This window comes from Coenobita brevimanus, chromosome 42 (genome assembly GCF_032717465.1).
Source record: "Coenobita brevimanus isolate Jiangsu-jjx chromosome 42, ASM3271746v2, whole genome shotgun sequence".
Classification (NCBI taxonomy): Eukaryota; Metazoa; Arthropoda; class Malacostraca; order Decapoda; family Coenobitidae; genus Coenobita; species Coenobita brevimanus.
Window position 1 is genome coordinate 2,417,501 of NC_136995.1, and position 27,596 is coordinate 2,445,096.

General features: G+C 42.7%; 1 protein-coding gene across 1 annotated transcript in view; it reads left to right on the forward strand.

Moving 5' to 3' along the window:
* Nucleotides 1-22,062, forward strand: part of chp (leucine rich repeat containing G protein-coupled receptor chaoptin) — a 166,234-nt gene extending 144,172 nt beyond the window's left edge. Inside the window, exons 5-14 of the mRNA XM_080270726.1 lie at nt 3,542-3,712; nt 7,914-8,098; nt 8,637-10,664; nt 12,017-12,195; nt 12,784-12,967; nt 13,452-13,577; nt 14,146-14,256; nt 16,053-16,144; nt 18,825-18,968; nt 21,226-22,062. Of these exons, the coding sequence (XP_080126852.1) occupies nt 3,542-3,712; nt 7,914-8,098; nt 8,637-10,664; nt 12,017-12,195; nt 12,784-12,967; nt 13,452-13,577; nt 14,146-14,256; nt 16,053-16,144; nt 18,825-18,968; nt 21,226-21,484 (3,479 nt within the window). The 3' untranslated portion in view covers nt 21,485-22,062. The remainder of the gene's footprint in view (nt 1-3,541; nt 3,713-7,913; nt 8,099-8,636; nt 10,665-12,016; nt 12,196-12,783; nt 12,968-13,451; nt 13,578-14,145; nt 14,257-16,052; nt 16,145-18,824; nt 18,969-21,225) is intronic.
* The last annotated feature ends 5,534 nt before the right edge of the window (nt 22,063-27,596 follow it).

A 27,596-nucleotide genomic window follows, 5' to 3' on the forward strand; every position in this document is an offset into this window, starting at 1 on the left:
TGTAAGACTTGTGGAAGATTTGAAAGACTATTTTTTTTTGGAATTTTTCAAAGATTTAAGTATGATTTTTAAGAGCTTTCACGAGACGTTTAAAGGATCCCCATAGAATTTTAAGGAATTATGGTAGATTCTGACTCCCCTTTTTTATTTTTTATTTATTTATTTTTAGAAGGAGTAAGGCGTGATTTGTTTTAAAAGTCGCGTCAGAAGAATGTTTTCGCATCTTCAAGGAATATTAAAGATTTTTGGCCGATTAAAGGGAGGACTGTCAGAAAAATTATTATTATTATTATTATTACTATTATTATTACTACTACTACTACTACTACTACTGTTACTATTATTATTATTATTTTTTTTTTTATGATAAAGATGTTAATTTTGTTCATTTGATAAGTACAGATTATCACAATAGATTTTTTTGCCTCCTTTATTTGTTTATTGATTTGTTTTATTGCATTTTACTCTTGGTTTAATATCTTCATTATGTGTATCTTTATTTCCATGTTTAAATTTGCAGTTAAAATTTTTTACGTGCAAAGAAAATGTATTATGTAGGCTTTCTTTATTATTTTCTATGATCATGATGTAAAAGATGATCATAAGCAAGATAAACAAGCAGGCAATAATTAAGCAAGATAAACAAGCAGGCGATAAATAAGCAAGATAAACAAGCAGGCGATAAATAAGCAAGATAAACAAGCAGGCGATAAATAAGCAAGATAAACAAGCAGGCGATAAATAAGCAAGATAAACAAGCAGGCGATAAATAAGCAAGATAAACAAGCAGGCGATAAATAAGCAAGATAAACAAGCAGGCGATAAATAAGCAAGATAAACAAGCAGGCGATAAATAAGCAAGATAAACAAGCAGGCGATAAATAAGCAAGATAAACAAGCAGGCGATAAATAAGCAGATGATCAGTAAACTAGATAAACAAGCAGACGATAAGCACATTAAGCAAGGTAAACAAGCAGGTGATAAATCAGCAAAATAAACAAACATACGATGAACAAGCAAGATAAAAGAAGCAAACGATTAATTAGCAAGATAAGACAAGCAGACCATAAATAAACAAGATAAACAAGCAGACGATAAATAAACAAGGTAAGCAGACGATAAATAAGATAAACAAGCAGACGATAAATAAGATAAACAAGCAGACGATAAATAAGATAAACAAGCAGACAATAAACAAGCAACATAAACAAGCAGACAGTAAACAAGCACCATAAACAAGCAGACAGTAAACAAGCAACATAAACAAGCAGACGATAAACAAGCAAGATAAACAAGCAATCGATACCGGCGCCAAATAAACAAGCGAACGTTAATTATGCAAAACCAGAACGATCATTTCCGAGACACGCATGACCAGTGATCCAGCCGTGCGGTCTAAACCCAAGAAACGTTTCCAAATATTATATAAGGGTTTCAAAATTGTTCATCTGAAATTTTGAACATTTTTTAAATTTTCGTACACCAAAAAAAAAAAAAAAAAAATAGTTACACCCGTTTTTTTTTTTTTTTTGGGGGGGTGCTTTATTTTTGCTTTTATTTCTCCTTTATTTCTACCTCCACCAGGTGACTGTGACCTTCATGTCATATTAATTTTTCTGGTTTTATAAATTTTGCTGATGGAGAGAGAGAGAGAGACAGACAGACAGACAGACAGAGTATAAATTGCCACCACAAGAAAGAATAGGTGAATGGAGAGAGAGAGAGAGAGAGAGAGAGAGAGAGAGAGAGAATTATAAAGTGCTACCACAAAAGAGACTAGGTGAGTGAAGATAATGAATGTGTGTGTGTGTGTGTGTGTGTGTGTGTGTGTGTGTGTGTGATGAACAAGGTAATTAGGGGCTAATTAGGTAATGCCGCTAATGATAAAAGAGAGAGAGAGAGAGAGAGAACTATAAAGTGTGACCAGAAAAGAGACTAGGTGAGTGAAGATAATGAATGTGTGTGTGATGAACAAGGTAATTAGGGGCTAATTAGGTAATGCCGCTAATGATGAAAGAGAGAGAGAGAGAGAGAGAGAGAGGTCTATCTCTCTGTATCTGCCTTATAACACTGCTGTACATTCTCTCTCTCTCTCTCTCTCTCTCTCTCTCTCTCTCTCTCTCTCTCTCTCTCTCTCTCAGTCAATCAATATCTGTCCGTCAGCCTATCTGTCTTACTGTCTCTGTCTGTCTATCTGTGTCTATCTATCTATCTATCTATCTATCAATCAATCAGTCTGTATCTATCTATGTATCTATATCTATCTATCTATTTTGATATCTATCCAGCCTCCAGAAATCTGCCCATCAACTCTTTGACCGTCTTCCAAACTCTGTATCACTTCATGTCCAGTATATCTCAGTAATCCTCCTTTAAATCCCCCAGTTCCTTTAATCACGTCTAAATCCCTTGTGTAAATCCCACTATCACCCCACTTATCCCTCTTAAATCCTACTGTCTCCCCACTTATCCCTCTTAAATCCCTCTATCACCCCACTTATCCCTCTTAAATCCTACTGTCTCCCCACTTGTCCCTCTTAAATCCCACTGTCTCCCCACTTATCCCTCTTAAATCCCACTATCTACCCACTTATCCCTCTTAAATCCCTCTATCTCCCCATTTATCCCTCTTAAATCCCACTTGCTCCCCACTTATCCCTGTGCCATCCCAGTCAGAAATTTTATCATTCACTTTTCCATCAACACTTTTCTATTTTATCCACCTATCCACCTAACTCATCCACTCATCCACCTAATCCAGTTACCTTCTTGAAACCTCAGTAACCTTTTTGTGATTTCCTTCCTTCTTTTCTTCCCTCCTTCCCTCCTTCACCTCCAACTAAATCCCATAGCTTCTCCCAACCCTCATTCCAACCCTATTTTACTTACCTATCCACCTAACTCATCCACTCATCCACCTAATCCAGTTACTCTCTTAAAATCTCAATAACCTTTCTGTGATTTCCTTCCTTCCTTCCTTCCTTCCTTCGTTCCTTCCTTCCTTCCTTCCTTCCTTCCTTCCCTCCTTCCTTCCTTCCTTCCTTCACCTCCTACTAAATCCCATAGCTTCTCCCAACCCTCATTCCAACCCTATTTCATCTACCTATCCACCTAACTCATCCACCTAATCCAGTTACTCTCTTAAAATCTCGGTAACCTTTCTGTGATATCCTTCCTTCCTTCCCTTCCTAACCTCTTTCTAAATCCCACAGCTTCTCCTAACCCTCTTTCTAACCCTCCTAAGCCACTCTCTGATCCTCCTAACCCCTTCGAATCCATCCTAACACCTCTGCAGTCGTCCTCCTCGTTGCAGAGACATCTTAACCCCCTTTTAACGTCTTTCTAAATGTCACAAATTCTCCAGCGCCATTTCTCCCTCCTAATTCTCTTCACCCTCCCCACCCTGATTCTAATCCTAACCCTCTTTCTAACCCTGCTAACCCTCTTTCTAAACCCAACCTAACCTTTCTAAACCAAACCCTCTTTCTAACCCTCTTTCTAAACCCTCTCTCACCTCTCCACAACTCCCTTTCCCTGCAGAGATGTGGCGCCTGGAGCTGCGCCACAACGCCCTCCTGGACGTGCCGGAGAAGGCCTTTTACGGGGTGGAGAGGTCACTATGGGAGCTGGACCTTCAGTATAACGACCTCACGCGCATCCCCAGGGACGCTCTCCGGAGGCTACGCAAACTCAAGACCCTCGACCTCACAGGTAAGGGGATTTTAATGTACAGCTGGAGATATAAATTTCAGTCCACATCTTTACCTGAACACTCATGAAACTTACAATATACGATAAAATTTTTGTTGGTCACCGAAGATTGTGTCACTAGGATTCAAAAGTTCATCACACTCTTCATCATAACGAAGTGGATTATTACGTATGTCTCCTGCTGTGCACATCAATATAATCTGCAAGGTCATAACCCGAGACCTCATGGGGAAGGGGATTTCAATGTATATGTCATGTTGTAACTGGCGATTCTGTAGCAGTTTTTATTAATTTTCTCATATTACATCTTAACATTCTCGTACGTTAATTATGTGGCTGTCATTATTACAGTAAAGGTGTTTACCTCTGTCATTATTGTACGTTTTTATTGTATGTCTGTGTCTGTGTCTGTATGTTGCCTTTACTGTATGATATGTCTTTATTTTATTTTATTGTAGCTTTTATTTTTTATTTTTTTGTTTTCCCTCCTGGTGTCAACCCTCAGGCTCCCAGTGAAGAAAAAATGTGTAGCCAGCTCAGTAAAAATATCGTAGCTGTCATTGTGTTAGCACTTGTTTTCGTTCCTTAGACACCGTAAACTGGAAAGTGTTGGGGGAAAAAGGTAATCTGAGATGTGTGATATGCATACAATCCTGTTCATTACGTTGTTTACATCCTCATTTAACTGTACCAAAATATACGAGATCTTGACAAACTATTCAGTGCTTAAAAAAAGTGCCAAAAACTCTCAAACTGTGTGCAAAAAAAAAAGAAATTGTGTCAGAAACTGTTTCCCCAAAACAGCCAAAAACTGAGAAAAATGCTAAAAATGTTTTTAAAAATGCAGAAAAGTGCAAAAAAAAAAAGCAATTGTCCCAAAATGTATTAAAAACGTTTCAAAATATACCAAAAACATGTCAAAAAAATGTGCTAGACTTTATGAGATTTGGCCAGACTGTTCCATACAAAAAAGAAGAAAAAAAAAAGTATTACAATTTTGGAACCTCGGATATGTTTAGGTCCTCTGTTGGGGTAATGTAGACTCACCTTAACATAGATTAGTTTTGCATTTTGTTTTGATTGTAACTCAAAATAAATTCTTTTCCAAAATTGTTATGTCCAGGACAGTGTTTCAAGATTAAAATAGTGATGATGATGGTGATGATTGAGTTGGTGATGGTTGTGGTGTTGGTTATGATAATGGTGATATTGATGGTGGTGGTGGTGGTGGTTTTGATGATGATGGTGATTGTGATTGTAATGATGATGATGATGATGGCGGTGCTGGTGGTTTTGATGATAATGATGGTGATTATGATTGTAGTGATGATGATGATGATGATGATGATTGAGGTGGTGATGGTCGTGGCGTTGGTGATAATAATGGTGATGATATTGATGATGGTGGTTTTGATGATGATAATGATGGTGATTATGACTGTAATAATGATGATAATGACGATGAAGATTTTGCCAACTTTCCAAACTGCCAATCTTGTTTATTTATTTATTTATTTATTTACAAGTTAGTCCAGTACCTAAACACTCAACCGTACATTTTAAACTCCTAATTAACTCTGCGTGGCGTAATGCACAGGCCCTTCTAATGAGCTTGTTAATGAGCCCCGTTATTGGTAGTTTAACGGGCCGGGGCAATTAAGTGAGTCATTAGCGCCTCGTTATTGATTGTTTGGGCCTTATTTATCATTTATCACGCTGTATAATTATCACACTTTGCATATTTTATTTAGAGATTTATTCCATTGGCTCCAATCAGTACGAGTTGCTTTTTTTTTACAGGATATTCTACGGTGGTCCCTTCAGTGTGTGTGTTTTTTTTTACAGTATATTCTTGCTACCACCAGATATTAATATTCAGCATCAGAAGGATATAGGCCCGTAACACCACTTCCTGAGCGATTTATTTTGCTTAATAGACCTTGCCGTCCTCCTCTGTGTTGGTTAAATCATTCCAATATCGCCATACTCTGCAGAAATAAGGTACAAAACGATATTAGCCAGCCGTATCCAAAAATAAATCGGCAAGGAAGAGGTGTTAGGGAGCTTCGATAACCTGAGAGAGAGAGAGAGAGAGAGAGAGGAGAAAAAAGATAAAAAGTGAGATTAAGTGAACTGATTCTTGCAAAATTAAAGGATAAATTGCCAAAAGAAAATGCCGAGATTTGAGTATTTCTTTGACAGATTGTGAGATGCCGTGATAAGGCCTGGACTGTAAGATCTGGCGAGAAAGAACGTGAAGACTTTGAGACGATACAAAGATGAGGCTTGTCCTTAAAGTGGGCCTTGAGAGAAAGAGTGTGTGACGATACACCTGACGCCTGACAGATGTGACGGGGGAGCTGTATGCTTCGTTTTTCTTTTCTTTTCTTTTTTTTCTATTTTTTTGCCAGATTTTTATCCTTTAACCAGGATACGCCATATTCGTTTTATTTTTGCTGTTACGTATTTCTTCTTCAGCAAGAGTTAATCGTTACTCCCAGTCATTCATGCAACAGGTCAACTCCGGAACTGTCGCCCTCTTTGTGTATTTCCTGCACCCTATGATCTCCAGTCTTTCTAACGCAGTGTGTCCAGGCATCTCGAAATGATCGGATCTTGAATTTGGCTCTCTCTTGTATTGTTTTTGTTGTTTTTTTTCTTGGATGGAACAGTTTGCGGGCTCCTGGCCTTTGGTTGCTTCTTCCTGGCATTAAAAAAAAAAAAAAAAAAGCTATGGAGAGGGGGAAATAATTCCCCAATATCCCTGCATGTAGTAAGAGGCGACTAAAAGAGGCCATTTTGTCTCCCATCTTTCTTTCCTGTCCTCCTCTTCTTGATATTTCCCTGTTTATTTTCCCACTACTCTTTATCAGATTAGACACTTGGTTTTATGGCATGAATAGTTTAAGGACTTCCCATTGGCGTTCCATTTCCTTCACCTAATCTAAAATCACTCTTTACTTTCTAATTATCGTCTGCCGTGGTCTCCCTACACCTTACCATACCTTCAAATACCAACATAGTGCCATATGGTCTTTGCTGTCTGGCACTTTGGATTTCACTCACTCTCACTTCAGGTAACTTCAACTTAATCGCCCTTCTAATCCCTTTCGTGTTCCATTTCGTACGTAACTCTGATTTTAACAGCTATAGTTGACCTCACTTTTAATCTCACTAACCTCATTCTATTTTAACCACTCTCTTTCCATTCATCTTCAAGAAATGTAAGACCACTCATTTTCAGCCTCCCGTTTTTCCATATCAAAACTAACCTCATCTCACTACCACTTGACCATACCACACCTGATCTCACCAACCTCTCTCTCTTCTACATCCTTTCTTATATCTTTTCCTAGGTAACTTCCCTTTGATCCTGCAACAGCTTATCTCTATATTTTCTTTCTTTTTCCTGTTAACTTCACCTCCTGTCGAACCCACCTCCCTCACGCCTCACCATTCTCACATCACACCGAAGTAATTCTCTTCTAATCCCAAGTTTGTCTCATTTCGCAGGTAACTTCATCTTCTGCTCAACCTCTGATGACTTGGAGAGACATCAGACATCCCTAAAAACATCTCTTCTCATCCTACTGGTCACTAATCTCACCACAACTAATCTCACCTTGTCTCGTCTGCTTTTATGGACAACTTCCTCTCCAGTCTAACTCCTAATGACTTCGAGAGGCATCAAACATCCTCAAAACACCTCTTCTTGTCTCACAGGCCATTGATCTCACCAAAGCTAATCTCACCTTGTCTCATCCCCTTCTGCAGGTAACTTCATCCCAGACCTGACACCAGAAGACCTCGTGGACATCCCTAAAACATTTTCTTCCTGTCTCACCACAGCTAAACCTACCTCATCTTATCTCCTTGTCTTCTCATCCCACTGCCCACTAATCTCACCTTCTCACCTTGTCTCATCTCCTCCTACAGGTAATTTCATCTCAGACCTGACCCCTGATGATTCGAGAAGCACCAAACATCACAAAAAAACACCTCTTCTTATCTCAGAGCCCATTGATCTCACCTTAATTAATCTCATCCTCTCACTCTATCTCCTACAGGTAACTTCATCTCAGACCTGACTCATGACGACTTCGAGAGGCACCAAAAATCCATGAAACATTTTTTTCTTATTCCAGTGCTCACTGAACTCACCTCAACTAATCTCATCCTCTCACTCTATCACCTTCTACAGGTAACTTCATCTCAGACCTGACCCTAGATGACTTCGAGGGATACCAGATGTCCCTCAAGTCACTAGTACTAGCAGAGAACTCCTTGACGATCCTACCCGAGGGCATCTTCCGCACGCTGGAGAACCTTCAATCACTCAATCTCCGGGGCAACAACATCCACACCATCAACACCAGGGCGTTCCAGGTGAGTTGATTGATTTTTTTTTTCACTGCGAGGAGGTGAAGGTCATTTGTAAAGTCTGCTTGTCACCCTTGCTTAAATCTCGTTTGTGAATTAATTGGTGCTTGAGATGTTGTGGACTCTCTCTCTCTCTCTCTCTCTCTCCATCTGTTTATTTCTGTATCAGTATGTTTATCTGTATGTCTGTCTATATATTTATCTATCTATATATCTGTCTATCAGTCCAGATGCCTTAATCTCATAAGGGGTAGCAACAATCGCCTCCAAGTCGCCCTGACCTCTGCCATTTGGCTGTCTTCTCTTCAACCCACACACCTCTCTCAGATAATCTCTCCACTCCATCCTACATCTCATCTTCGGTCTCTCCTTCACCCTCCACCTCCCTCTCCCAACATCTGTCCATCCCAACATCTCGTCCTCGGTCTCCCCTTCCACCTCACCTGCATACACTCCTCCAGTCATCAGAATTCAGGTGTTACAGGAGGTGCAGTAGATAGATTACCTATCCTTAATAGACTAAACCTATGTATACATGTTGCAGGGTTCATCGTCTCAGCTGGCCCACATCAACCTGGCCAACAACCTGCTGACGGACATCCCTCTGGAGGCCATGACGGAGGTGCGCTCACTACAGACACTCAACCTGGCACGGAACCGCATCACCGTCACCTTCGACGTCATGTTCACCGGCTCGCTTTCCATGGACACCCTCAATTTGGACTTCAATCAGATTGAGTCACTGCCACCATACTCGTTCCAGAACTTTGGGACAGTCAACCGTACGTCACTGAGAGGCAACCCACTGACCCACATCAGCGAGGACGCCTTCAAGGATGCGAAGATCAAGGAGCTGTACCTGCACGATTCAGACCTGTGGAGCATCTCAAACAATGCCTTCAGGGGCCTTGAATCCACCCTTCAGACGCTTGACCTCAGCTACAACAATCTAAGCTTCATCCCTGCCGAAGCCTTCGATAAGCTTGATTCCCTGCGGTCTCTCTCCCTCAGCAACAATAAAATGTCCCTCGACCCAGCTGAAGCCTTCAATGGGTTCAGGTACACCCTCCAGTACCTCAACCTTCTTGGGGACAACATGGGTTCAATCCCAATGGACAAACTGAAGGAAATGAGGAATGTAAGAACACTGGGACTCAGCACTCTCCCAGACAAGTCCCTCTCCAAGGAGGACTTCAAAGGCTTCGGACCAGCTGTGGAGAAGTTGTACCTCATGAAAAATGGCATTACTGGAGTGTCAGGTAAGGCCTTTGAGCATGTGCCAGGGGTAAAGATCCTTGACCTCTCCAATAACAGGATTGGAAGCCTTGACGATGAGGCATTTGCTAACATTGGCGGTGGTCTGGAGGAGCTTCGCCTAAGTAATGGTCTGTCTATGAGTCAGCTGCCTCCTCAGCCTATGCAGTACCTTAGCAACTTGCAAGAACTTGACCTGAGCAACAATGCCCTCACAACCGTCAGTGGTGAATGTTTCCAGTCCATGCGCCGGCTCAGAAAACTCAACCTCCAAGACAACAAGATTGCTTCCCTCACACGTAATCATTTCCAGGGTCAGTACCACCCCAATCTCGAGTCAATCCAGCTCTCCTTCAACTCTATAAAGAAGATCGAGACTCAGACATTCCATGACTACAAGAACTTGAAGTACCTTTACCTTGATGACAACCAGATCTCGAAAATTGATCGTTCTGGATTTTCAAATCTGGAAAGTCTGGTCCACCTTGATCTGGAGGGGAACAACATTCGCACTCTTTCATATGAGGCATTCCAGAATATGCCCAAGCTGCGGTATCTCGATCTTTCCTTTAACGAGATGAATAACCTGAATTTGGATGCCTTTGAACAAGTTGGGACACTAACCACCCTAACCATTGATGCCAGCCACAACCGCATTCCCTTCCTGAAGCTGAATGGGTCTATGTGGAACTCCTACTCCAGCATCAAGATGATTGACTTCAGCCACAACAACATCACCTGGATTTCACGCGACTACTTCGAATCTGTGCGTTCCTCCATCGTTCACCTGTCCTTCCACCACAACAACCTGCGTAACATCAGTGCCAGTGTGTTCTCCAACTTCCCACAACTGCAGTACCTCGATTTCTCACACAACCGGATCAGCGAGATTGACCACGAGGCATTCCGGGAGACCAGACGCCTTCAGTACATCAGCCTCCGCCACAACCGCCTCATTGACTTCCCCTCAGTCCTGTTTGAAAACCACAAACGTCTGCGCTACTTCGACATCTCCTTCAATGACCTACGAGGAATACCCGATGGCCTTTTCAAGTCTGCGCCAATCGAGGTGTTCCGTGCAAGACACAATCGTTTCACCAGCTTCCCAGATTCCAGCCTCCAGAGGTGTGCCGACTCCATCCGCATAATTGACGTGGCCTACAATGAAATCGACTCCCTGACGGATGCACAGATGGGCCGTTTTGATAACCTGGTCGCGCTGGACATCTCCCACAATCACATCAAGAGCATCGAGGGACGTACCTTCCGAGGCACTTGGCACCTTCTCGTTCTCGACGTCTCACACAATCCCATCAAGGTTAGTATCCCCATCCCACTGACTGAGGGAACTAGGGTTGGGTGATGATGATGGTGATTATGATGATGATGATGATTGTCACATCATCATCATCATCATCGTCATCATCATCATTCTCTTTTGTTAGAATTAGGGGAATAAGTTGTCTAAATATAATAAATCAGTTGTTGTTTTAAGATGTGTGGCAGTTGTGTAGTGTGTGTATGAGGTGTGTAACCGTGAGGTGTGGCGGTGAGGAATGAGTGTGAGATGTGACTGTGATATGCGTGTTGTAGCACTGTGTAGTGTACCAGTCTGAGGTGTGTATGAGGTATGGGATAAGAATGAAGTATTTGTGAGTTACGGCGCTGTGTATTGTAGGTGTATGAGGTGTATGTGAGGTGTGGCAGTGTGACATGTGACTGTGTGTGTGTGTGTGTGTGTGTTTGAGAGAGAGAGAGAGTATAAGATGTAACTGTGAGATAGGTGCAATATAAGCCAATGCAGAATGTGGCAGTTTGAAGTATATATGAGACGTGGCACTATATATAGGAACACAGCGAGGCGCGGGTGGATATGCTGCTTCAGTACCTCTCTAACTTCTCTAACACTACACAGAAATCTAGAAAAACTAAGGATTATTTTCAAGGTGACTTTGATGATTTCGTAACACTTCTTCCTTGGCGATTCATTCTGCACCTTAAAACTCAATATCCTCCTGTATATTAATGCAAACTATGTAGATAACAAAACAAAATAGGTAACAGGCAAGTGAAAGTAAGGGTGTATTATGGAGAACAAATCGGTAAGGAAGAGGTGTTGCGAAACGTCCCACATCTCATACAGCCCCCCTCCCCTCTCTCTCTCTCTCTCTCTCTCTCTCTCTCTCTCTCTCGGTGTCTCTGTCTCTCTCTCTCTCTCTCTCTCTCTCTCTCTCTCAGACTCTCTCTTCCCCTCTCTAACTCTCTTCTCCCCCATTGTAACTCTCTTCCCCTGTTGTCTCCCTCTCTCCCCATCTCAAACTCACTCCCTCTCTCTTCCCCTCTCAAACACTCCCTCTCTCTTCCCCTCTCAAACACTTCCCTTCTCTCCCCTCTCTAACTCCCCCCCCTCTCTCTCTCTCCCTCCCTAGGACCTGTCTCCCTCTCTCCCCCTCTCAGACTCACTCCCTCTCTCTTCCCCTCTCAAACACTCCCTCCCTCTTCCCCTCTCAAACACTCCCCTTCTCTCTTCCCCTCTCAAACACTCCCTCTCTCTTCCCCTCTCTAACACTCCCCTTCTCTCTTCCCCTCTCTAACACTCCCCTTCTCTCTTCCCCTCTCAAACACTGCCCTTCTTCCCCTCTCTAACTCCCCCTCTCTCCCCGTTCCTAGGACCTCGGCAGCTACACCTTCGACGGGCTACAGGACTCGCTAATGAATCTAAGTGTGGCAAATACATCACTCAGCGCCATACCTGACTTCGACCTGCCTAGGCTGATGTACCTCAACGTCTCCCATAACATCCTCTCTTATTTGCCCTCGGTCACAATGGCGAATTTGACGTCTATCAGGTGAGTGGATGGTTGCTTTTGATGTTTAGTGTGTGTGTGTGTGTGTGGGGAGGTTGGGAGTGTGTGGGGGTGGGAGTGTGGGAGTGTGTAGGGGGTGGGAGTGTGGGTGAATGTGTGTGTGTGTGTGTGTGTGTGTGTGTGTGTGTGTGTGTGTGTGTGTGTGTGTGTGTGTGTGTGATCCTTTACAATGGCTGATTTAACATTCATTGGGTTTTTTGTTTTGTTTACTCTTCCTTTGTGAGTGTACCTGTTCATCTCTCTCTCTCTCTCTCTGTCTCTCTCACACACACACACACACACACACACACACACACACACACACACACACACACACACACACACACACACACACACACACACACACACACACACACACACACACACACACACACACACACACACTCCCACCCCCCACACACACACTCCCACCCCTCCACACACACAATCCACACACACACACACACACACACACACATCCACTCCCTCCCTCCCCAGTCTTCCCATCCTCTCGCACCTTCCATCAAACTCACCCACCCAGCCCCTCTCTCTTGCCCCCTATCTCACTCACTTTCTCACTTTCTCACACAGAGTGCTCGACATCTCATACAACGAGCTTCCAGTGCCCGCAAACAACGCCTGGCAGATGCTTCCACGCCTTCGAGAGCTGTATATGCAAAAAAATCCAATCCGCTCCCTGGTCAATGACTCTTTCGCGGGTCTGGAAAGATTGGAAGTTCTTGATATTAGGGACTTCCCGCTGCAGGTGTTTGAGGTGGGTGTGGATGGGGGAAGCTTTGGGAGTTTCATGGAGCTTTTGGGGGGTTTCAGGGAGCTTTGTGGGTGATTAAAGGGAGGTTTGGGAGTTTAAAGGGAGGTTTGGGTGTTTAAAGGGAGGTTTGGGAGTTTAAAGGGAGGTTTGGGTGTTTCAGGGAGCTTTGGGGGTTTTCAGGGGAAGTTTGGGGAGTTTCAGGGGAGCTTTGGGAGTTGCAGGGAGCTTTGGAAGTTTCAGAGGAGTTGCAGGGAGCTTTGGAAGTTTCAGAGGAGTTGCAGGGAGCTTTGGAAGTTTCAGGGGAGCTTTGGGAGTTTCCTTAACCGACCAAAAACAGTGTAACAAAACAAACCACTTAGGAAAATGTATTAGGGAGCTTCCACAACAGGCGAGAATAGGAGTAACAGAATAAATCGTTTAGGAAAAGGTGTTAGGGAGCTCCAGCGTGAGGATACAGGTCTAACTCTCCTCCTTCTCCTCCCTCCAGGCCGGTTGTCTCGCTTCCATGCCGTCCCTTCGTCGCCTCTACATGACCACACACCCAAACATGCCTCGCTTCAATCTCGCCAAGGCCCTACAGAACGTGCCATCCCTACAGCAGCTTAATTTGGAGGTGAGATGACGGATGTAAGGACTCTCTCACTTTCTCACTTTTCACACACACACACACACACACACACACACACACACACACACACACACACACACACTCTCTCTCTCTCTCTCTCTCTCTCTCTCTAAAATCATCTTGTCTTTAATACTACATTCTCAACTCGTAAACTGATAATATTTCTGACTTAATAAAATAAAAATAAATTAAATAAGTAAAATAAAGTAACAAGCATACGATTACCACTAACCTCACCACTAACCTCACCTCTAACCTCACCACTAACCTCACCTCTAACCTCACCACTAACCTCACCTCTAACCTCACCTCTAACCTCACCTCTAACCTCACCTCTAACCTCACCTCTAACCCCACCACTAACCTCATCTCTAACCTCACCACTAACCTCACCACTAACCTCACCTCTAACCTCACCACTAACCTCACCTCTAACCTCACCATTAACCTCACCTCTAACCTCACCACTAACCTCATCTCTAACCCCACCACTAACCTGACCTCTAACCTCACCTCTAGCCCTCACCTCTAACCTCTAACATCTCTTCTACAGGTGGACGGTACGCTAGGGAAGGAGTTACAAAGGTACCAACTGCCGTACCGTTTATCAAATATTACACTTATGGGCCCAAGGATGAGGCAGATCTCCCCTACGGCACTGCAGGTGAGAGAGAGAGAGAGAGAGAGAGAAAGTAAGTGTGTTTGGGTTAATGTTACTTAGATGACACACACACACACACACACACACACACACACACACACACACACACACACACACACACACACACACACACACACACACACACACACACACACACACACACACACACACACACACACACACACACACACACACACCACACAAATAGAAACAGACAAACACAGAGACGGAGCACACACACACACACACACACACACACACACACACACACACACACACACACACACACACACACACACACACACACACACACACACACACACACACACACACACACACACACACACACACACACACACACACACACACACACACACACACACACACACACACACACACACACACACACACACACACACACACACACACACACACAGAATTAGACAAACACAGAGGCGGAGCAGCGCGTGTATACCCCCTCCTGCCGCCCACGGGTCACTGGCTAATCATGAATATTCCCCCACCTTAAATACAGGAGAGAAGGCCGTCACTGTCCTCCATGTTTTTCCTCCCCTCTCCTAATACCTCATCAACCCTTCACTAACTTTATATATCATTAGCAGCATTTATTTTAGCTTCCCCTAGGTGTTCATAAATGTTTAGCATTTCACTATAATCTGCTCATTTTACTGCTGCATCAAACTATACCCCCCCCCTTTTTTCCCGTGTGTGTGTGTGTGTGTGTGGGTGTGTGGGTGTGCGTGGGTGTGTGTGTGTGTGTGTGTGTGGGTGTGTGTGTGTATGTGGGTGTGGATGTGTATGTGTGTTCAATTAATTCTCCTTGTTCTCTCCGACAAGGAGTGTGTGTTTTCACCCACGTTAAGAGTGTTTGTTAGTTTTTCTGTTAGCAAGGTACTCAAAAAACTAAAAGAGAGAGTTGGACCAAATTTGGTGGGTAGATAGCGCATGTCCCAGGGAACAATCGATTAACTTTTGGGACGGATTCGGGTCGTATTACAGATTCTGGACCCGGAAAACACTTTGCAAGACCCTGATCAATGATTAGAACACCTGACCCATTATGAAGAGTGGTTTGGAAATTACGTTGCCCTTATCGGAGAGAGGCGCTCCACTGAGTGCCACTCTAGTGTTATATTTTTCAATTCTTTTTTTTTTCCCTCCCTATCTCCATTAATTTCCCTCATCTTTTAACAAATGCACCCTGTACTCCTTTCACCTTAACGTGGCCTAAACTTACCCTCTCTCTTTAATCATATCTAAGTTAAAATAGACAACAAAATATGGTACTAGTCACGAAGAAGTGCTATGGAAAGGAAGCTAAGCCGTAATATATTTTTTCGGCCATGGAGGTTAAATTGAAAAGAGTATAGCCATTTTATTACATTCTTTTTGGCTTTATTTTTCCTCAGTTCATTATTATTATTATTATTATTATTATGAGTTATCGTATTACCGATTCTCTCTCTCTCTCTCTCTCTCTCTCTCTCTCTCTCTCTCTCTCTCTCTCTCTCTCTCTCTCTCTCTCTCAAACCTCACCATTGAACCAACCATTAACCTCACCACTAACCTCACCAGTAACTTCACCACTAACCCCACCACTAACCTCATCTCTAACCTCACCACTAACCTCACCACTAACCTCACCTTGAACCCCACCACTAACCCAACCTCTAACCTCACCACTAACCTCACCTCTAACCTCACCACTAACCCCACCACTAACCCCACCTCAAACCCCACCACAAACCTCACCACTAACCTCACCTCTAACCCCACAGGAGCTTCGGGCCCGTGAACTTCAGCTTACCTTCTACCAAACGCGAATGGAGGAAGTTCCCAGGGATGTCTTCAAGAACCTGGGAAGAGTCAAGTAAGTGAGAGAGAGAGAGAGAGAGAGAGAGAGAGAGAGAGAGAGAGAATTGATTGATGAACATTTTTGTAAGCAGATAGGTATGTGGAATGGAAGGAGAGAGAGAGCATCGAATTTTCAACCATTTTATTTTCAACACTATGGATGTACAAAACTTCACCAGTTTTCTAAGTGAATTTGTAAACTGAATGTAAGTATACCCTGCAAAGTTTAATTCGTTTTTCTTTTTTAATGGGGGAGGCTGAAAATTCTTCCTGAGCTTGTATCTTGGTGTAAAGTTTCGCCACGTGTTTAGTTATTTATTTATCTATTTTATTTTATTTTTATTTTGCTGGAAATTTTCTCCCTGTGAGTCTGTCCGCACGATTTTATTTTTGTACTTTATTTATATACTTTTTTGCGGAGGAGGGGATGGAGGAACTGAAAATCTTGCTAAATAAACGTGTATGTGTGTTCGTGGAGAAATTCACGTTTATTTTTTTACTGGAAATTTTCTTAGCCAGTAAAGCATATACACAAGTTATTATTTTTTTTTTTCCGGGGAGGGGGAGGGAATGAAAATGTTCCCTCCCTGAGTTTGTAAGTATATTGGTGCAAAATTTCACCTTGTTCTTTTTTCTTTTTTCCCGAAAATTTTCTCAGTTGTGCCTGTACAGTTAGTATATCCACACGAAATGTAATTATTTATTTTTTTTAATGAAATTTTTTTTTAAACGAGTATGAAAGTATATTGGTGAAAATTTTACCTTTTTTATTTTTAAGTTGATTTTTTTTTTTTTTTTTTTTGGGGGGGCGGATCTACATTAGGTTTTGGAGTCTTCACCGTCCCCCTGACTCCCATTTTTTTTTTTACCATTTATTTTGCTTTTTTCTGTGGCCGTGCAAAATTTCGCGTTTTTATCTTGAATTTTTTTTACATTATTTTTTTTTTCGTAATTAGAGGTCAAGGTCAGAGTTCACGAGCTGTTTGTTTGATGCTAGTGACCTTCCTCTGCACCATATTAATTTTATACCTTTGCAAATATTCAGGTCTGGTGTGTGTGTGTGTGTGTGTGTGTGTGTGTGTGTGTGTGTGTGTGAGAGAGAGAGAGAGAGAGAGAGAGAGAGAAATATACTTCTTAAACCTCGAGAGAGAGAGAGAGAGAGAGAGAGAGAGAGAGAGAGAGAGAGAGAGAGAGAGAGAGAGAGAGAGAGAGAATATAACATACTTCTTGAATCTCGAGATAGATAGATAGATAGAGAGAGAGAGAGAGAGAGAGAGAGAGAGAGAGAGAGAGAAATATACTTCTTAAACCTCGAGAGAGAGATTGAGAGAGAGAGAGAGTAAATAAATAAATAAATCTCTAGCCAAACAAAGTCGCCTGATAATAGCCAGAATACTCACAATGGTAAGCCCCCCAACCCACTTCTAACAAACCCAACCCCCTGCCACTAACCTCACACTAACCTCTGCCTTCATCCCTAACCCCTTGCCACATAACCCCTTCCTCTAACTTCACACCCCCCTCCTCTAACTTCACACCCCCCTCGTCTAACTTCACACCCCCTCCTCTAACTTCACACCCCCCTCCTCTAACTTCACACCCCCTCTTCTAACCACACCCCCCTCCTCTAACTTCACACCCCCCTCCTCTAACTTCACACCCCCTCTTCTAACTTCACACCCCCTTTCTCTAACTTCACACCCCCTCCTCTAACTTCACACCCCCCTCCTCTAACTTCACACCCCCTCCTCTAACTTCACACCCCCTCCTCTAACTTCACACCCCCTCCTCTAATTTCACACCCCCTCCTCTAACTTCACACCCCCTCCTCTAACTTCACACCCCCTCCTCTAACTTCACACCCCCTCCTCTAACTTCACACCCCCTCCTCTTACTTCACACCCCCTCCTCTTACTTCACACCCCCCTCCTCTAATTTCACACCCCCTCCCGCTAACTTCACACCCCCTCCTCTAACTTCACACCCCCTCCTCTAACATCAAACCCCCTTCCTCTAACTTCACAACCCCTTCCTCTAACTTCACACCTCCTCCTCTAACTTCACACCCCCTCCTCTAACTTCACACCCCCTCCTCTAACTTCTCACCCCCTTCCTCTAACTTCACACCCCCTCCTCTAACTTCACACCCCCTTCCTCTAACTTCACACCCCCTCCTCTAACTTCACACCAAACCTCTTCTTCCTCCAACCACTTCTCCCTCTAACTCTCTACCCCATAATTACACTCATCTAACATCACCCCTCTAAGTCTACTCCAGAATTATTCCACTGACATTCCCCACTAACCCCAACCTTAATTTCCCTCAGTAACCACTAACCCCACTAACCACCAACCCCTCTAACCGCTCACCAGTAACCTCTACCTGTATTTAACGCCTCTAACATCTTCCCACTACCCCCTACTCCTATTTACCCCACTAACCCTCTAACATCTCCCCACTACCCCCTACCCCTATTTAACCCCACTAACATCTCCATTTACCCCACTAACCCTCTAACATCTTCCCACTAACCCCACCCTCTATACCCCACTAATATCTCCATTAACCTCCACCCCAATTTACCCCACTAACCACTAACCCTACTAACCCTTTAACATCTTCCCACAAACCCCTACCCCTGTTTAACCCCACTAACATCTCCACTAACCACTAACCCCACTAACCGCGCCACCAGGTACGTGTCAGTAGCGGCGGTGAACAACAGTATGAAGAAGCTAGGGGAGCCGTCCACCACAGGCTTCCCCGGCACCCCCCACTCCGTCTTCCTCACCGACCTCAGCATGCACAACAACAACTGGAACTGCGACTGTGGCATTGGGTGAGTCTGTGGCCTCTAACTTCACCTCTAACTTCACTAGCCACCTCTAACTTCACTAATTTCACCTTTAACTTCGCTAACTTCACCTCTAACTTCACTAACTTCACCTCAAACTTCACTAACCACCTCTAACTTCACTAATTTCACCTTTAACTTCGCTAACTTCACCTCTAACTTCACTAACTTCACCTCAAACTTCACTAACCATCTCTAACTTCACTAATTTCACCTCTTAACTTCGCCTCTAACTTCACTAATTTCACCTCTTAACTTCGCCTCTAACTTCACTAACTTCACCTCAACTTCACTAATTTCACCTCTTTACTAACTTTAGCTTAACCTCCGACTTCAGTAACTTCACCTCTAACTTCACGAACTTTAGCTTCACCTCTAACTTCTCAAACTTCAACTCTAACTTCAGTAACTTCAACTCTAACTTCACTAACTTCACCTGCAACTTCAATATCTTTACCTCTGACTTCACTAACTTCACCTCTGACATATCTACCTTCACTAACAACACCTCTAACTTTACGAACTTCACCTCTAACTTCACCTCTAACTTCACTAACCTCACCCCTAACTTCTCTGACTTCACCTTTATGCAATTAATTTACTTCTGCCATTTTTCATCAGTAACTGGGCATAGGGTGTCTGGCTGCTAATTTCACCTCTAACCTCACTAACTTCACTGGTGCGCCACTCTCCGTCTTTCTTACTAACTTCGGCCTACACAACTGAAACTGCGATTATAATATTGGATAAATTATTCATCTCTGCTTGTTCTAACTTCACCTCTAACTTCCTGATAACTGTCTATTGTTGTTGTTGTTGTTCTTCTTCTTCTTCTTCTTCTTCTTCTTCTTCTTCTCCCTCCTCCTCCTCCTCCTCCTCCTCCTCCTTCTTAGTGAACCCCGATCTGTCTGGCCGAGCATACCCGTCGACCACAGGTAAGCAGGTGATTCTATGGGGCCCACAGGTACCGTACATACACCATGTAGGGATCCGGCGTCCCCTTGTGGTAGACAGCGCCTCACCAGGGTCGGACCAGGGCCCTTCCCACGGCGAGGTGCAGAGAAATATTGAGTTTGACTCCCGTGTGGACGCCGCAGCTGCTGCACCCAGAAAGAACAGCGTCACCATGTGTAGGCCCCTCGACAGCGCCCAATTATCTGTAGTCATACCTAAAATAGCATACCTAAATACATACCTAAAATATCATACCTTAAATACATACCTAGAACAAAACACCTAAATACATAGGTATAATATCATACCTAAATACGTACCTAAAATCGCATACCTAAATACATACTTAAAATAGCTTACCGGTACCTTAATACATACCTAAAATTGCATATCTTAATACATACTGTACCTAAAATAGCATACCTAAATACATACCTAAAACAAAACGCCTAAATACACAGCTAGAATATCATATCTAAATACATACCTAAAATAACATACCTAAAATAACATCATGGCCTCTGGATTTAGCCCTCCATAATCCAGGGTTGGTGTTTGCTGGATCGCGCCGGAGAGGTCCTTAGCGTACCGCCCTTCCCCTACTGTCTCATAGTCGCAAAGCACGAGTTCAGTCTTTAGAAAACGCTGCGCTCGAGAGGGTTAACTTCTTAATTGACATCTGTTTTATTCTTTCCACCATCAGATCCTTTCATTCAAATTTCCTTGGGATGTTTATGCTCCTTTCACTCTAACTTGGCCTAATATTGCCGTCTCTCCATCTCGAATACTGAGCTGTAGAAGGAGATTAAGACTAGAATATGATGCTAGTCACGAAGAAGTGCTATGGGAAGGATGTAGAGCCATAGTATTGTTTGATATCAGTTTCCTCTTACTGTAGGACGTGATAATTTTTTTCTCTCTCTCTCTCTCTCTCTCTCTCTCTCTCTCTCTCTCTCTCTCTCTCTCTCTCTCTCTCTCTCTCTCTCTCTCTCTCTCTCTCTCCGTGAATCCATCTATCTGTCTGTCTTCGTATTCATCCAACCGTCAGTCAGTCAGTCAAGCAGTCTGTCTATCTATATCCTTCAGTCTGTCTATCTGTCCACGTCTATCCATCTATCTATCAGTATTCATCCGTCCATCAGTAAATCAGTCTATCAGTCCATCTGTCTATCTATCTATCTATATCTGTCTATCCATCTATATTTATCTATCTGTCCATCCATCCAATCATCCTGTTTATCCACCCATGCATCCAATCCACACTACCTCACCCCTTTCTAACCCACAGGTGGATCGAACCCTGGCTCAAGAAGTGGCGACAGTCCGTGTGCGTGGACAAGGGCCGGCTGGACGAGTACCTGCGCTGCCAGGACACGGTGGAGCGCCTTCGTCAGACCCCCTGCGACAACAAGAAGGGGAAATCCATCATGGAGGCCCTTAAGACAGATTTGGAATGTAGCTCCACCGCCGATGCAGCCACTGTCTCCCCTTCTCCACTCCTGGCGTTCCTACTCCTGGCCTACCCTTTCCTTCTACGGGCGCCTTAACTGCCACAAACACAGCTACCATCACTATATCGCCTAATGTATTGGTTACACCTGCTGATAATTTGACTACACCTGTTTCTACTGATTCACCCAAATTTTCGGTTACAGCTGTTCCAAGGAATGAATTAAATGCAACCACTAAGACACCTGCCGTCACCATACCACCTACTGTTTTGGTTACGCCAGATTATGATTTAAATAACTCTACAACACCTCTTCCTACTAAATCACCCAAAATTTTGACTACGATTGTGCCAGCTACTAATTTATCTACGACTACTGTCACTAACTCACGTACTGTTTTGACTGTGCCACCTAATAATTTGACTAGCGCTACCCATCGTACTCTTGCTAAATTACCCAGTGCTACAATGGCGACTGTGCCACGTAATAATTTAACCAGGGCTTCAAGTAACACGAAACCATCTACTGTTTTGACAACGGCTGAACTGTTTTCAACCTTGACTTACACTACACCAGCTGCTGCTACCATTAAATCCAATACCGTTAATACCACTACACCACGTAAGTCACCCACTGCCAAACCACTTACTACTCACACCACCGTTACACCACACACCACCGTTACACCACACACCACCAGGACCAAGACTACCGCTGCCATCCTCGCAGCTACCCCTCGTGCTTTTTATCTTGGTATTTCCAGACCAAATTATCGTATGAAAAGGGACACCAGTTCTGTCTTTGGGAGCGTTTTAGCCACCAATGCCAGAGCAAAAAAATTTTCTACCTCGTCTGACTCTCACACTACCGCACTTATGACCGTTCTTGCCACTAAAGACGACCCACCTAACCCTGCGACGACCATTACAACACTAACTACAGCACTTTCTACGACTGCCACCACCACTACCCCTACCACCAGGCCCCTCAATTGCATTTTAAGATTTGGTCTCTATTCACCTGTTTTTCCTTGCCATGGTACCGCAGAATCCACTTACAACTCCTCAGATCTTTCTGACAGCTTCTCACAACCCTCTCACATCTCATACCCATCTCACATTTCCCTGCATCCCTCTGACAGACTTCTTTCTCCTCACAATTCTCAGCATTCTTCAAGCATCACTTTACAGCCATCTCACAACTCTCAACATCCCTCTCACAGATCCCCTCCTCCATCTCACAGTCCATCACATCCCCCTAACATCAGTTCACATCCTTCTCACAGTCCTACACATCCCCCTTACACTACTTCACAGCCTTCCCTCAGCCCTACCCCTCCACTAGGGCACAGCTTGACAAAAAACCCAATTCTTGTCCATCTACTCTCATTCTCGGGGCAGTCGAACCGAACTAGTGAACCTGAACCTCTTGAACCACCTACGCTGAACCCAACAAGCATTAGGGCGCCTGGTTATGTTATGGATGGACCTTTGACTTCCGGGGATCTGTGTGTGGATTCCAAAACTGAAAATTCTGACTTGTCAAGGAAACATGAAAATCGTGAAATGCAAGGATGTTCCGAATCGAACACCTCGGCTCGATGTGATTGCTTCAAGTTCCTCTGTCGGTTAGTTAAATGTAAGACTAACGCTGATATAGATAACCAGAGGAGTGCAAGTGATTCCATTTTAGATTTCGGTAGTTCTTACCCGTTTATGGATGTAAGTTTTGATCCTTTTACACCACCTGAAGAGAGTGAAGAGAGAGGAGACCATCACCCACTTCACGAGACTTGGGACTTCGAGGATGAGGGCTGTCCAGATGAGAGTGACAGCCATGGAAAAAACTGCTGTTCTTTCTGCTCTCTGCCACCACCTTTACCTCCTCCTCCACCTCCATTAAGTATTCCAACTCCCTCTCTTTATCCACATTTAATTCCTCCTCCTTGTTCAAGGTTTTTAGAAAGTCCTCTTTTTTCATCTCACCTGCAAAATTCAGTTCCTGTATTGCCAGCTGAATCTACCTCTTCCAACCTTCATCCACCATTTGATATTCCTCTTTTTTCCCCTCCTCCTCCTTTTCCTCCTCCACCTCCTTTTCTACCTCCTCGCATACCTCCAGACGTTGACTTGTATTTGAAGATGAAATCTCGGTCTCTTGTTGATGACAAGAGTGACCCCTTCTTGTGATACGATTAGTCACTGTTGAACATTACTCCTCTAGATTACTTTACTTCTTCTATAGTCCTAAGTTTTCACTTCTAGTATATCTTCTAGAGTCCTAAGTTTTCCCACCTAGTATTTTTATTGGGAGTCTTTACGGGGTCTGGGAACGGAAGCAAATATCAGCTCGACTAGATGTTTTTATGGCTTCCATGATGCCGTGAAGACGCAAACGAGTCCCATTGTCTTCCTAGGCAAGCGTGAGGGACACCTTTTTTTTTCAGTTTTTGATATCCTTGCTAGACTGTCCTCAAGTCCTCCTACTTTTCCTACGCTGGGTTCCTCGTTGATGGTAAAAACAGTGAGGGACCCAAGATACCCCCTTGTATAATAAACATGTCTTTCTCCTCCCTTTCACTGAAAAGAAAACGTTGACCCTTTGTTTTTCCTGTACATGATAGAAGAGATTGTCTATTTATAAAAGCCCCCACCTTCCTATAACTGAGAGAGATGCCTGTTTCCCCTCTGATTGTGTGTGTGTGTGTGTGTTGTAAAGATTGTTTGCCCCCCCAGTGTATAGTAAATTTACGTGTAGGTTTATATACTCCGAGTTGCTGAAGGATGGTTGTGTGTTAATGTGTAGAGTTTGTACGTCTACGTCAGGTTTTAAACACTTCACTCAGATGATGTAGTTTTTCGTATTCTTTTCCGCCTCCTGACGATTTTATTCAGCTCAGGCGACGATATGGGAACTGGAGGGGTTAGACGCAGCCTTAATTAACCTCTTCAATCCAAGAGATCTTTCCTGAGTTATGTAAAATCATCTGAAAATCGCAAAAAGTAACCAGGAATTACGTCCTCTGAATCAAGGGTTTTTCTAAGCCAACAGTAAGGTCAAGAAGTGAAACTCGGGTCACCAAGCGCTGGTTATGTGTCTAATGTTGCTGTCCATTACTGGTTCTTTGTTTATGTGGCTGAGCGCCCAGGTGAGAGCAGCATACCTCTAATCACCTGAGTCTCCTGCTAAAAGACTCCATGATCTGGGATGTGGAAGAACTGCTGGAGGAAAGAATCTCTGGAAAAAAAAAGAAAAAAAAAAGAAAAAAAAAAAAAGGAAAGAATCTCTAAAAGAAATTAAAAAAAAAAATTATAATTTCTGAAACATCTTGCCAAATCGAAAAGGTAGATATATTTTTTGAACATTTTTTGACATAGAAAGAACAATATATATGTAGTTTTCAGCAGCATGTCATTGCGAAGGAAGACAAGTAGCAATTTGGTAAGAACTATGGAGGAGTATTGCAAAATTACTAGAATAAATAGTTGACCAGAGTTAAATATTAAGCATAGTAGAACCGCCGAATGAGAGCTTTCTGAAAAATACAAGGTTCAGATTGAAATTTTGAAATGGCATAATAACGAAGCAAGAATAAAATAAAATACTGAGAAATATCACTGAAAATATATTAATCACTGACCAGAATTACAGAACAGGCAGCTTTAAAGAATTGTTACGTAACTTAGATTCTACCTACTAATTCCAGTCTTACACAACCAATGTATCCAAACATAATCGAAGGTACAGTTTTATTGGTTTTATGTTGCCTCTGGTTTTTGTTGCAATAAATCAGAGTTGCAGTAATATGGAAGAACCGATTGACTAAGTTATCTCTGTTTTTTCTTGGAGCAAATTCGAGTTGCGCTTAATACTGAAAAACTAATTACCATAATTAAAGCTCTTAAGTTTTATCGTCACAGGGACAGGTTTATAGGGAGTGTGTTTAATGCACTGAAGACTAATGTGAACAAAAGTTGGTTAAGATAAGAGGCCCTCAGTTCTTCCTCCTTCCCAGCGGTTCTGCCACAGACCCGATCATTGGGTGGTTCTGTGATTAGCCTGTGACTCGAACCTGTCATATACGTGAACCCTTTACGATCTGCCGAGGTCATATTTCTTGCTACTTCCAGATAATTTTCTTCATCCTATGGCATTTTTATTGATTTTTTATTACTATTTTTTTGTGTGTGAAAGGGTTATTGAAGGCTTTTTGCCCTTCCTGGATCGAACAATCTCTCCTTAGCTGAATAAAATCGTCTGGTAGTAGCAAGGAAACAAAAATGATGTCTTCGTGCTAAAGGGATTAAGTATTTCTTCCTTAAGCAGAACCTTCCTCTCACATGTGGTAGAGTATTTTTCATCTCTCCTCCTCTTACTCTGTCCTCACCTCACCTCACCTCACCTCTCCTCTCCTCTCCAATCCTCTCCTCTCCTCTCGTGACCCCTCCACTCCTCTCCTCTCCTCTTATGTCTCATTTCATCCTTCCCAGCCATTTCTCCCCCTCTCTAATTTCTGTCTTTTCTTTCTCTTCCTCCGTCACATCTCCTCCTTTTCCTCCATCATTCCTCCTCCTCTTCCTCAATCTTTCCTCCTGCTCCTCCGTCTCTCCTCCCTCCCCTTTTTCCTTCATCTCTCCTCCTCCTCGCTGCCTTCCCCACGGCGCCAGGCCTCCGTCATTACGATACCTGATGAAAACATGTTACTATAGTTATCTTTTTACTTCATCCATTTCATGTATAGAAATAAAAGGCCATAAGGATGCAGGACTTTATTTATCCTTTACTGAATTACAGATTAAGAAATACAGGCTTTTATTTATCCTTTATTTAATGTTTTATTTTCCTTTACTGAATGTTTTTTTATTTATCGAATTCGACATTAATTTTACCTTTACCGAATTTGTCTTTAATTCGTCGTTTATTTTACCTTTATTGAAATTGTCTTCTTATTTACCTTTATTGAATTCGACCTTTTATATATTTTACCTTCCTTTAATTCGTTTTTCTTTACTGAATTTTGAACTTATTTATTATTCCTGTATGAGATATTTATTACTCCTTTACTTACCTCTATACCTTTATTTATCCATTATTGAATTCTAGACCCATTAATTATTCCTTTACACATTTCTTTACTAATTACTCCTTTATTGCACTATCAGATATTTGTAGATTGATTTGTGAGTGAAGTGAGTTGCGTTCGGTTCTCGTTGGCCAGTTTTTATGATTTTCGTATTTTTATGATAATTTAAAATGCTACTTTTTAAAATGCTACTTTTTGTGTACTTTTTTATGCTACTTTTTATGTTCTTTTTGTATGCTACTTTTTATTTTCAGGCTACTTCTTATGCTTATTTTTTATGCTCCTTTTTTTATGCAACTTTATATGCTACCTTTTATGCTCCCTTAATGCCACTTTTATGCTACTTTTATGCTCCTTTTTATGCTACTTTTTATGCTTCTTTTTGTGCTACTTTTTATGCTACTTTTTGTGCGACTTTATGCTATTTTTTTATGCTACATATGTTTGCTACTTTTGTTTCATGCTACTTTTTGCTAGTTTTGCTACTTTTTATGCTACTTTTATGCTACTTTTTCTTTCCTTCCTATATTGAAGCGAGGGATGTTCCGACACTTTTTTTTTTTTTTAGGCTACATTGCACTTTATTATGCAAGTCATTATTTTTGTTCCTTTATTATTGTGGGGTAGATGTGGATGTGGTTGAAAAGATTAGGAGAAATACACTGAGGTGGTTTGGACATGTGGAGAGGATGGAGAATGAAAGACTGACTAAGAGGGTGTATGTAGGTGAGGTGGAGGGAGGGAGAGGGAGGGGTAGACCGAGGATGAGGTGGAGGGATGGAGTTGAGAGGTATATGAGGGAGGGGGGGGTGAGTTGGGGGGAGGGGAGTCAAATGGTGGGTGACAGAGTGACCTGGAGGCGTTTTGTCTGCGGCCACCCTTTGCGGGATTAGGGCGTCGGGCTATAGATAGATAGATAGATTATTATTATTATACAAGACATTATTTCTGTTCCTTTATTATCGCAGACTTAATGTTTTTTGGTCTAGGAATTATATGATGAGTGACTGAATGCCTGACCAGTTTCGATGGGAACTACTTAATCATTTTACCTCTCTCTCTCTCTCTCTCTCTCTCTCTCTCTCTCTCTCTCTCTCTCTCTCTCTCTCTCTCTCTCCAAAATCA